Source organism: Malurus melanocephalus, unplaced genomic scaffold (assembly GCF_030028575.1).
Source record: "Malurus melanocephalus ecotype Western Australia unplaced genomic scaffold, MMel_1.1 scaffold_89, whole genome shotgun sequence".
NCBI lineage: Eukaryota > Metazoa > Chordata > Aves > Passeriformes > Maluridae > Malurus > Malurus melanocephalus.
This window is the reverse complement of record NW_026623321.1, coordinates 321560-334060: the sequence shown is the minus strand read 5'-3', so window position 1 is coordinate 334060 and position 12501 is coordinate 321560. Positions and strand designations below refer to the sequence as shown.

Here is a 12501-nt window from a genome sequence, read left to right as displayed (position 1 = left end):
CCTAATTCTAGTTCCCTTCAGTTCTGCAGAATTTGAACTGGATGAGAAGTGGAAGCGAATTATTCTCATGGAAACATGCTTTGCTGGATTTTTCTGCATCTAACTTTGCCTGGTGTGGTGCAAACAGCTGAAATACAATGAAGTAAAACATTGCAAAGCCTTCCAAGTTGGGCTTTAGACTTTTTACAGCCATATATATATATTTATATATGTATATAAAGAGCRAAAACATGGAAAAATGAGCTTTTTTAAATGGTTCAGTCCTCATAAACCAAATCATATGTTGTTTAAGCTATTCTATAAAGAGAAACAACCCAAGAGCTTTCTCTTTAGTGTTGTCACCTAAACATAGGAAGCTGCAAGAGAGAAGAGTCCTGGCAGCTCAGAGGAACTTCATTCCCATGGAGAGGACTCCCAGTTCCTAAAAGTTTGCTACAATTAAATTAAGGGTAGGACAAGATGGTCAATCCCTGAGGCCTCCAGCATAAACTGGATGTGCCTTTGAGACACAAATCTGTTCTGACTTCTTCAGAAGCTGTAATGGGGCTTTCTTTTGGTCCACAGACCTTTGGGACTTGCTAGTTGAGCRCTTTTTGAAGGGTAACAAGGAGCTTGGAGCATGAGGTGTCATCAAATTAAAAAGCTACAGCTTCTCTAAGGAAAAGATGTTGGCAGAAAAAGAATATACATCTATACATGTGTATACACATAAACTCCTGTTCCATGAAGAAAGTTTTCTAAATAAAATCATACAAAAAATGACCAGTGCCATATATTATGTAAACTCACAAGGCGTACTTTCAACACAATTCTGAAGCATAAATTAAAAGAGAGCCAGAAAGAGAGACAGAGACGACAGCAAAACATTTTAAATATAGAATTTGMACAATTGGTATTTTGTTAAATAAGAATAAATAAATTCATTACATCCATTCACATACCAGTTGTAAAAACAATAAATTATTTTATTTTTTTCAGTGCTGTGTTGCTTTTTTTTTTTTAACAGTTGTTATTAATCCACAAGATTATTCCCTCTTCCCCTTGCGATAAAACTGTTTCCACAGGAGGGCAGCTAAACTTAGTTTCTTGTACACATTCAAACCAAAGATGAGAGGCTTTTTCCTAATGAGAATGTCTTATTTGAAAAGCAGATGCTGCACAGCCCATTGATGCTCAGGGGTGCAACTTCACCTCAGAGCACTGGAACTGTGTGCCAAAGTCAGCGAGAATTGAACACTGAGATTGCTCCTGGCTGTGCCAAGAGCAAAACTGCAGATTTCCATCCCCTTGGCGCATTTCATGAATCCAGCTATGCACCACTGGGTAGAAATGTAAACAATGATGTCACAGTGTGACACAGAATTCAGCTGAGAACAGACCTTGSACCAATTCTTCATTCATCAGTCACATGGGACAGCCATGACTGACACAGGCAAGGGTTGGAACTGGAATCTGATTTAGGAACAACTAAAAGAGCAAGTGTTAACTACAAAAGGCTGGCCCAGTTTATCTCACACTTTCAGGGTCCTGCTCTGTCTCTTTTGCTCCCTCACATCTTCACTTGTGTTTTTCCATTGCTTTGTGAAAAGTGGCTTTACCCTTTTACAAAGCCACTACAGTGGTTTGTTCTCATATTTATTTCTAAGTAAACTCTTTCACTTTTAAAAGACACTCCTGATCTAAAGAGGCTTTAAATTTACACCCATGCATGGCATGCCTAGATAGCATCCAAAAGCTTTACTCAGCCTGCTGAATCTATAATAAATTATTACCATGATGCAAACACAAATCCCTCCACATTCTGTCTCTATTGTGACAGAACACAAATACCACTTAATGCAGCAGCTGTATGTGTCTCATTATGCTGAGACAAATYGAATCTCCTGATTTTACCTCTCATGATGGTTTTGTTATGGACTTTTTGGAGAGGTTCTAGGATGTGTAATACATATATAAGTATTAGAATTGGTTTGCTTGAAAGGAAATAAGGCATTTCAAAGTGATCTTATTTTAATAGGCAGAGGAGGCATAAATGTTTACTTTCCAGCACTCTGCAAATATTCCGAGCCTTGATCTCAGTTCTTAGGTTGGGATCAAACTTAAATGGGCAGTATTTCTCAAAATGCAGAGTTTTGCAAAGGGACTACTCCTGAACAGAAGGCCACACCGTTTTTGAAAGCTGGAGCCGWTTAATAACATTTGTTGGCAATCCATTTAACAGAGGAGGAGGCCCTGCCCTTGGTACTGTTTATTTAAAACAGGGTAAAAACCCAGATCCTTCTCCAGATTTCACAGTTGTAGATGTAGCAACTCTATGCTGTTTTGAAATCATCACATGATTTTTGAGAGTTCACACAAACATGCCACATTTGCAAAAACATGTTTGTGTCAGCCTGGAGTCAGACCTGCCCTTCTTGCTCCACACTCCAACAAGTTTTCCCAGCTGATTTCATGCCTGGGATTTTCAGAAGAGCCTGAGGTGTTTCAGTGCTCAAATACCACTGACTTACAGCTGAGGCTTGTCTGAAAACCCTCCTGCAGTGTCCTACTCTCCTGTGAGGATAAACAAAGGAATAAAAGACAGATGGTGATCTACTTCCATCAATGTTTTTTAGCCATTTCTTTTAGTACCCCTTAACTTAGGGCCTAATTCAAAGTCTACTGATTTTAAGGAGAGCAATTTTAACAGGCTTGCTTCCAAGCCTCCACCTGCACAAGATGAAATGCCCATCCTCAGGCACAGAACTTCCACAAGACAATAACGGGATTCAGGAATTGCTGCCAAGGAAAACTGTTACCAGCTACTGCCTATGCTGTGGAAACAGTCTTATTGATATTGGACAAGTCCTCCACATCCTGATGTGGTTTGACTTCCTAGTGACCCCTCTTCCTCCCCAGTGTGGTAGATATACAAAACATGAATGCCTTCTATAGCTTTAAAAAAAAAAACCAAAACACACACAAAACAATTAAAAAAAAAGACAAATAGTTACAAACTTTTGCTGGTAAGATGAATACCAGAGTTAGACATGATGGACAAAACAGTGATAAAATATTTAACTGCTTGCTGTGTTTTTTTGACCTTTATAGCCTCTTGAAAAGATGTAGGTACATTACACATTGTTAGATTCAAGGTGGAAGCCATAGAGAAAATAACAGAGAAAGCAGCTGAACACAGCCTCAGAATATCTGAGTTAGAAGACACTTGATTACCTCACCTGTAATTTTTGGTTTTCTAACTAGTTTTCTACAAGATACAGTATGCCTTTGTTTCATGGAGAGGAGCAGCTCTGGCAGCTATTGTTCAGTGACAACAAGGACCCCAGGCTGTGACACAGCTGGAACCAGGGAGAGGTTTACAAGCACAGTGTACACAAACTCCTCCTGGCAGCCAGCTCCTCCTTCTGTGTGTACCTGACACACATGGGGAGGAGCAGCTGATGCTCCTGCAATTGGGAGAAGTGTGGGGGTCCCTGCTCTGCCAGCTGCTGCAAGGCTCCTCCTGAGATTTTTTGGGTGGAAATACAGGATTTGTCAGAGAATAATGATATACTGTCAGGAAATTTCTACCGTGAAAATATATTTCCTTTTGTCAAAACCAAAAGGTACCACTTTTTAACACCAGCAGCAAGCTCTTCATTTTCCAGTAAAACATCTGTGGCCCTTTCTGAAGGATGGACCAAGTCCACCAGGGCTGCAGATATACTTTGGTCAATCATTTTGCTTATGTAGTTTGTCTTTTGATTTCTTTAATAGAAGGAAGTGATATAAAGTGATATACCAAATGAAAAATATTTACAAAACAGTATAAAATAAGCTACTGTGGGATCATGGGGACATGTGACATTTCCTAAGGACATACCGCAGTAGAGGTAGGTGAAAAAGGGGAGATGATTCTGTAACCTTCAAATATCCCAGGATCCTCCATTCACTAGTTTTTCTTCTTTCGCATTATTTTATTTTACATTTTTGCAGACACAGAGGGCTTGTAACAACTTTAATGCTTACTTTCTTTGATGTATTAAGACCACCCTACCATTATTTAAAGCAGTGCACATCTTCATTTGGTCCAAACAGGCAGATTCTGCCCATAATTAGAGACTGAACGCAAGCACATGGAAGCCTTTGCTTCTCTCTGTCTGGRCAGACCTGACACCAGCATGTCAACAATGGCTTACTCAAACCTCTTTGGAAGGAGGTCACCACCACAGGTTAGCACTTCTTCAGCAAGCACTGTTTGAATGCTGAGGGTCTCTGGGACAGCAGACATCCCTTGGCCAGTTTCCCGTGCCCATCCTTGCACTGGACGGTCCTGGTGTGCCAGCCCGTGTCGCACGTTCGAGAGCAGGAGAGCCAGGGCCCCGTCACCCAGCGGGGCTGCGCGCCCTGCGCTGTCACTCTGCCGCCAGCGCCGCTGCTGGGCACCGAGTTGGTCAGCTGGCCCTGTTTCTTTGGCACRAAGAAGCTGTAGCGCACGTCCACGGGCTGTGTGGGGTCGGTGGCCAGGATCTGCACGATCAGGATCTCCCTGGTGGCCGAGTGGCCCATGGCRTGCAGGAAGTCGTCCTTGTGGCTCCAGCCGCTGTAGTTCATGACGGTGCCGTTGATGTCGATGATGGTTTCCGAGGTGGARATCATGTATTTGCCGTTGACCAGGTACTCACCGTTCTTCTTCTTCAGGGCCAGGTAGGCGGTGAACCTGCTCTGGTCCTTGCTCTTGAACTGCCGCACTTTGATGTGCGTCGCCCCTTCCGGGATTTTCACCACGTCCGTGTAGCCCTTGCTGCGGGAAGGGAAAGGAAGGAGAGTCTCACTGCAATGCCTCACAAAATTACTGGCATGACACAGAATCACGTAATTGCACAATCAATTAGGCTGGAAAGGACCTCTGAGATCACTGAGCCCAACCTATGGACAACATCTTGCTTCATTTCAGTTCGGGCCACCTGCATTTTCCCTAAGTTTAATCTAACCAGGTTCCGCTCTTGGCCTACTGTGTTGTTCTTCATGTTCTCCAGGAAATTTCTACTGCACTTCTTGCAGATTGCTTAATCTTTAGCTTCAGGGACAGTCTGACGTGGGTCAGATACCAGAGGAATGAAAAATAACAGAYAGCTTATAGATTTCAGCGAAGGGTGGGAGATGTGAAATACGATGCATGCGCTGCCTGCCAAGGAAAAGATAATGAGATATGCATTGGTTACAGCTGTTTCTTGCTGTCTTTGCTATAATGATGATTAAGGAAAGCATGAGCAGAGGAACAGCTGGGTAGAGGTACCTTGGGAACATTTAAAAATAATCTCGATCACCAYAGAAAAATTTGTTTACTTTGAAATTCGTAAAGCCAAAGATTAATCGTCAAGTGTCTAATAAGAGGGGCACCCAAATGCCTCATTTGTACCATCACAGAGTCCTCACATTGCTACTTATGAAGTGTCTTAACTGGGGTTTAGAAAAAGATAATAAACTTTTTTACTAAAAGTGACAAGCATTTAAAACCTGCAAGTGTGCTGGAATTTATCACTATCTCAAGTATGTTATTTTAACTTTACTGATCTATAGGAAAAAAATCTAAAAGCTATACATAGCTGTAAGCTACCAGCTGAACTTTGGAGAGGTGTTTTCATTCCTAAACCTGTGGCAAAACCACCCTGCAAGTACCTCATATCTGAAAGGTTTAATGAGGAAATAAATTAAAAATACATAAAGGCAACAGGGTCTCCTTTGGGACTGTTTAAAGAACAGACTACTAATTTTGAGAATTTTTGGCTGTACAAGTTTGGACTGCACATATTACAGATTAAACATTTGTGCCGTTCCCCTTCTATTTCCAGAAGTTATGGACAATGACTTAAGACTCCATTGATTTAGCACCTCCATAAAGCTGGAGGAATATGGTGCAAATCCCAGGCTGGGGACTCTGCTCTACAGCACTGCACAAATATTGTTACACAACAATTGCCAGAATAACTCAGTTCAAACATGTCATTAAAGTTACAAAATCATTTGTTCAAAACCTACAAGCAGTCCTGGAGAATTCAAGTTGTCTGCATGAAGAACTGTAATGCTTCATGTGCACAAAGAACCATGTGCAGCATTAATTCTCCTCTTTCCCAACTTCTGATATTTTGGCTTTATAGCTTTTTTTAAAAAAAAAAAAAGTCTCAGGAAGCAATTTTCCCAGAAGATTATGTTTTGCCTGCTTTAAAAGAAAGAAAATACAAACAAATGTTGTTATGGTAATTGTCTGCAATGGAAAATGATGTTTTTGCCGTGTAAATTTAGGTTTTCCTGTACATTTAATGTACAGATTTCTAAAGTCTGTTTTATAATGGACAACAACAAGGGAGCTGCCATTTTTCAGTGGAGGAAAGACAATTTTCCTACCAGCACTGCCCTCTCATACACAACTGTAAAAGCAGTTTACAGACAATTAAGATTTCACTATTTTAATCAGGGGTTTATTTTAACACCAATTACTCGCAGAGAAGAATCACCTCAATCAACTTTTCCAGTAAAAATAAATCAGCAGTCCAAAATCCAATCAAAATCATATTAGAACATAACTTTACCCTCTGGCAGTCTCATGACACTTGAAAGCATGATTTGAGGAGTAAGATGGTAACTTCACAGGAATAATTAAAATAAATCTCTCCACTTCCAAGTGTATTTTTTATACACATCTGGCCTCCCTGAAATATATGGAGAYCCCTCTAGGCTTTCCCTGGAGCTTGATTATTACCAAATCACATGAAATACATCTCCCACTGTCATCTTCACTTAGACATCCCAGACATTCCAATATTTACAAATTGGAAAAGATTTGGTTTATGTAATTACTAATTTGGATGGAAAACCTTTCTTTTTGGCAGAGGTGTTTTGGCGCTGTTAGGTGAGCAATCATTGGTTTAGCAGGAAGATTAGTTATGTTTATTTTTAGAATAAATTCATTCTCCAGGCCATTTCTGACAGCTATTAATCAGTCTGTTGAAATGTATAGAAATAAAAGGGCATTCCAGGAGTCACATTTCAACTTCTGGGAGCTTTCAATTGCCTATGCAAGAATTTGGAAGATATAAAACAACATCAAGTTTATATATAAAAGATGTTTAATGCAGTCACTGATTCTGARTAGAAATTGTCAAGTAGAAGTTTCTATGTGTACACCAGTCCTTTGAGACCTTGAAATCTGTACAAATTATGAATAAAATCCCAATTTTTCTATGAATCTTAAGAATTGAAGAGGGAAAAAAATTAGTTCAGACAGAAAGGACTTAATTGAGGTTGGTCTGTCAGTACTGTCCCCACTGTGGTGAGGGAAAACCATGGCAGCAGTTCCTTTTATTTCAYTTGCATTAAGTTTTATTACAGTGAAAAGACATTTTCTGACAGAAAAATGTCACATGARTAACTGCTGTGAATATTTTGACTTTAAAAAGTCCATCTGGAGATTGATGTTATTCCAGTGCACTTGAAGGGATGAAGGGATATGAGGGGATATAGTCATGAGTAAGCCTACGATTCTTCTATATCTCATCTATTTACCTGAATGAACTCTGCACATACTCAGCAGTGGGAAAAGGTCATTTTAGTTATAATCTCTCTCAGCTGTTAAGAAAGCTACTAATACAAGGAATGTGTGCCACAAAATCAGGTGGGATGGCCTCAGCATCACTCAAAAGAGATGAGAAGAAAAAACATTCTCAGGGGCTAACTTTGTAATGCAGTGACAAGTGGGAAATGCRGGATTTCAGAGATATGCAGCTAATTCTGCTCCCAACAACTTTCAGATTCATTCCTGTCTTCCTTTTTCTCTGTCCTTTAGGAAGCACAGTCCATCTGACAATCAAAATTTGCAAGTGGAATGAGTTGCTGTGGCTCCTTCTGGACAGAATTCCTGTTGCTGGGGGGCTCACCTGCATCACTGGCACTCTGTGACAGAAATGAGCTGGGTGTGGTGTTTTGCCAGCTGATGCTTTGCCAGTTTCAGGGTAATGCTAATAACCAGCTGCACACATCTGGAAAGTGCAATAACCTACAGGCAATGTGGTTTTCCCCTCTGTGAAAGCAAATTGCATTTAGAGACAGCAAGCAAGCAGCACGCAGCAGTTACTATCAGCACAAGACACATTTACTATTTACTATTGAGTCAATACCTCTTTTTGGTAAAGGTTCCCATGACTTTCGTGCAGCTGGAGTTGTCTCCTCCACACACCCCACACTTGTCATACTGGAGCTTGGATCCGATGATGCCGTCACAGCCCGTTCGGATGCACTTCCCTCGGACACAGACTGAGTTGCTGTAGGGCCGACACTCTGTGCCATCAGTGACCTGGGCAAGCAAATCAAACTTGGCTAAAACTGCCACAGGAAAGATCTGCCTTTTTGGATCCACTTGCCAAGCCCCAGTTGCTTATTTATGTCCCCCACTCAGAACAGGTACGCTTCCCCTGACAGACCAGACTGAGCTTCTTTAATATTCTCAGCACAAAAGCAAATGAGATTTAGCAAAAAGACWAAAGCAAGGACAGATAAATTTCAGTTTGGATTGCATCTGATACAACTGCCCACAGGTCACATCTGTACTACTTGGCTAATTATCCTATATTAATTGGTTCTGTAAGAGTTTACTCTGGACTCCTTAAACACAGTTTAGGGTTAAACTGACTCTTTTCCTCATAGTACTCTCTCTCCTCCAGAAAACCCCAGAATGACAGAAAACTCCAGGCAGAAATTCCTTTGTCCACTACTGAAAACAAACTAGTGCAGACAGGCCCATATTTATCATGAGATGTGGAAAAACTTATCTCACTTTAGAGGCCAGATCTGGTCCTAATGTACAACCACTGAATCAAACCATTACATTCAATCGTAAAGTTAAATCTTTGAATCATATAATTAACTTCTTTTCCCTGGTTGTAGGGAAAGGTTTCTAAAATGGGACACTTTTAAACTGGAGCATGAGATCCTGACTGGAGCTGCCATTACCTTCTGGGAAAATACCACATAATAACCGGTTCCTTTGGCTCGGCAGGTGAGCTTGCAGACGTCTCCAGGCAGTACTCCAGCATACTTGGGGACCCAYTCCACAAAAGTCTTGACCCCCTTTGCATCAGACTGATAGCCATTCCTTGCTTCACACTGCTCTTGTCGGAAGGATTTAGCTGTGGAATCATTCACATCGTCAGTGGATACTTCAGGAGACGCTGCAAATATCATTATGTCTATCCATTCTTCCAATTCCTTTTCTACATAATTTTTAAGTTACATCACACCACTTTATAACTTAGAAGTGGCCTTCCAATCCCTCAACTGTTTCAGCCTGGAAATGTCCCTATGGCATAATAAGCATTAAAGGAAYAAAGTTTGCATTATGTTTTATTTTAGAGGACTGACTTTTCACTCAAGCATCCTTTATGGCATCCAGGGCAGGGTGTGGGTGAAGAATTAGGATGTTGTACTAATGAATAATGCCTTGGCTTGGTAAATACCTTTTGGGGAGACTAGAGTGGGCCTTAGCTGTACGGTTTCAGAGCAGATAATGGGTATTTTGTGTCGGTGAAGGGCAGGCTGGAGCAGCAGGGCACTCACCGTTGGCAGGGCAGGGTGTGACGTTGCAGGAGCGGTAGATGGCCCTCTTGCCTGTGCAGTACCTGCCGTTGTTCCTGGGCGCTGGGTTGTTGCAGTGACGGTAGGCGAACTGGACTCCGCCCCCACAGGTCCGGGAGCACTGTCCCCAGGGTCCCCAGGAGCCCCAGTTGCCGTGGCTGGAAGCCTGAAACACACAGGGAACAGCGGGAGGTGAGCCCCTCATCCCAGCGTGGATGGAGCTGTCACATCTCAAAGTCACAGCTAATGCTTTCCTCACCTGAAGGCAATCCCTTGGTCATTTGAATAGGGGAGAACAGGTCTGAGGAGYCTTCCTTCTCCCAGCACAGTTAATTTTTATCTTTTATTTGCACATTGACAACATCTGATTTATACTGTGTGCGCAAAGGCAACACTGGCCCTTGCTCCAAACAGCTACCTTCAGCCCCTTCATGGAACACACCCATAGTCTCAGATGCTGCTCTATTTTTTGCTATTCCTACCAAAAAGGCCCCTTAAACTGGCTCCAAGGGGCTCAGTTCCCAGAATATATCCATACTGCTAATCTAAGATTAATTAAATCCAACCATTGTGATGTGTAGGTATTTCTCTGAATTCCTGGCAAGAGGTGGAATTGTCAGCTCTGCTGAACTGGCTACAGTACTGCAGTAGCACATGGAAGTATAAAAATCCGTTAAAAAGGGTTTTATAAGGGCTGCAGCTTGATTAGAATGGCTCTCAAAGTTTGCAGATACTTTCACAAAGCTCTACAAGTCCACAGCTCTTTTGTGGGTGCAATAGAAGGGGCCACTGTCTACCCAGGGAATTAAGAAGTGTCTGAACTGTGCAGCTGACAGCTCTTGTGAGCCAGGTGACTCTTCAGATGTAGAAAGTAGGCAGGGGTTCTTTGGAAGTACAAACGTTTCTGCTCTAGAAATTATATTCTGGATTAATTTCACCTGCCTTTTTTTTCATTAGAATCAGGGCCTGGGGGCCTTTCAGATGAGGGCCATAACTAAATGTAGAGATGCAATTTATCTTCTGTTCCATGGCCAAGAAGCCCTGATGACTGAATRGGCAAATCACCTAATCTGAAAGGATGCTCCCGTTTTCCAGGAATGAAGCCTTTCCCACTTCTAGAAGAAAAAGAACCGCGACAGCCTTTTTCCTACATCCCTCACCAACAACACCCCAATCATGTGCTAAAAACCAAGGCAGCTTTCAAGGTGACTTCCACACAGTCCCTTTCACTCCCATGAAAATCAGCACCATGGAGGATTGCACCTTTGGAAACTCCTCGGGATCACAGCTGGTAACTTACCGAATAGTACTTCTTCTTGGTTTTGTCCACGCATTTCCCTTGGAGGCAGATCCTTCCTTTGCCACAGGGGGTTCCCTCGACCGCGGGCAGCTTCTTGGTGAGGCAGACCATCTGTCCCTGGCGCACCACGGCGCACCAGAGGCGGGAGCACACGTCCATGCCGGGGCACACCGTGTACTCGGCGCCGAACGCCAGCTTGCACTGCCGGATGGCATCGTATGTCTGGCCCGGCAGCTCCTCGGGGCCCACGATGTGCTTCCGTGGCTGGTCCAGCAGGCAGTTCCCTAAAACAGCAAGCCAAACTGTTATTTACCCCACTATTTGCTGTTATTTCCCAGTTTTCTCTGCAGTGATGCAAAATCGTTCGAGTGACAGCGAACTTCCTTCAACGAATGGTGACATGAAGACTCTGAGGTGACACCAGTTTTGCACGAGGTCAAACTGCTGCCACTGTGCTCTCACCTAGCTGTCAAGCTGCMTATCTCCACCCTGAGGTGTAAATGACTGTTACTCAGGTCCTTCTGGCCTTTCATTCCTTCATGAGATGACTCGGAACACACCCCGTGCTGTTTATCGGTTTGTGATTTAAGGACTGAGCAAGACTCATGGAAGCAAGACTCAAAGTAAGCACAGTTRTATTTGAGTTTTAAATCAGGATGTCAGAAATGGTAAAGCTTCTAAAGGAATGCCAAAAATATCAAAAAAGCACAGACCTGTAGCCAATGAGGTAAAAAAACYCCAAACAAAACAAAACAAAAAGAATAAAATTCTAGGCCAAAGGAAAAATATAAGCGGCGTATCAAAACTAATGTTGGCAGTAAATCTGGACTGGACTTTTCTTCTAAGGAAAGACACTTGGTTGGTTATGGAGCTAGTCTGAAAAGGGCTATCCATTTGATACAAAAACCATGAATAACAGAAGAAAACACTGCATGAACCTAAAGATTTATGTATGTGCTTTAAGGTCTGCAGTGATCAGGATTAGTCTGGCACACTCTAAWAATGAGAATTCACATTTATGTTCTAGGTATCTTCTGATAGCTGTGTTTTTACTATTGAAAACCTAAGTTGTTGACATGCAGAACTATTTATTCAGTGTAACCTCTTTTACACTTCATGAAAGGGATATGTGGTCTGGGCAAGCTTCACTGATCCTCGGCCAAAACAACTCACCACGATTTACTTCACTTTGGAATCCACACCAGTGTTGCTCAGTTGCATCATGGCTGAAAAAAGCCTATCTATAAAACCCTCACTATTTACACAAAATGGAACAGAATTTCAAGCAATGGCAGGGAATTCAAGCAAACCAAATACCCCATTTCTCAACAGCTTGAGCTTTCTGTCCAAAACATACACTTAGTGCAACCRTTCTGCCCTTCTAAAGACTAATGCCAATTAGCCAAATTAGCCAAAAATTCTTTCTGCATGATGACTTGTAACCAAAAACACTCAGTCTTGTTAAACCTGTTCCATTTGTTGACCCTAATTTACCCTAGTCTTCTGTTTAACCTGGATTATGCTGAACTTTTTCATGCAGAAGAGGTGTGTGAATGCTAATTACCATGAGATGAAAGTACCCTTAGCACTCA

General features: G+C 42.1%; 1 protein-coding gene across 1 annotated transcript in view; it reads right to left on the bottom strand.

The window, feature by feature from the left end:
- Positions 1-940: 940 nt before the first annotated feature.
- Positions 941-12501, bottom strand: part of ADAMTS5 (ADAM metallopeptidase with thrombospondin type 1 motif 5) — a gene marked incomplete at its 5' end in the record, with an annotated part of 35354 nt that continues 23793 nt past the window's right edge. The window contains 5 exons of the mRNA XM_057368301.1: positions 941-4783; positions 8157-8332; positions 8989-9164; positions 9592-9775; positions 10910-11193. Of these exons, the coding sequence (XP_057224284.1) occupies positions 4213-4783; positions 8157-8332; positions 8989-9164; positions 9592-9775; positions 10910-11193 (1391 nt within the window). The remainder of the gene's footprint in view (positions 4784-8156; positions 8333-8988; positions 9165-9591; positions 9776-10909; positions 11194-12501) is intronic.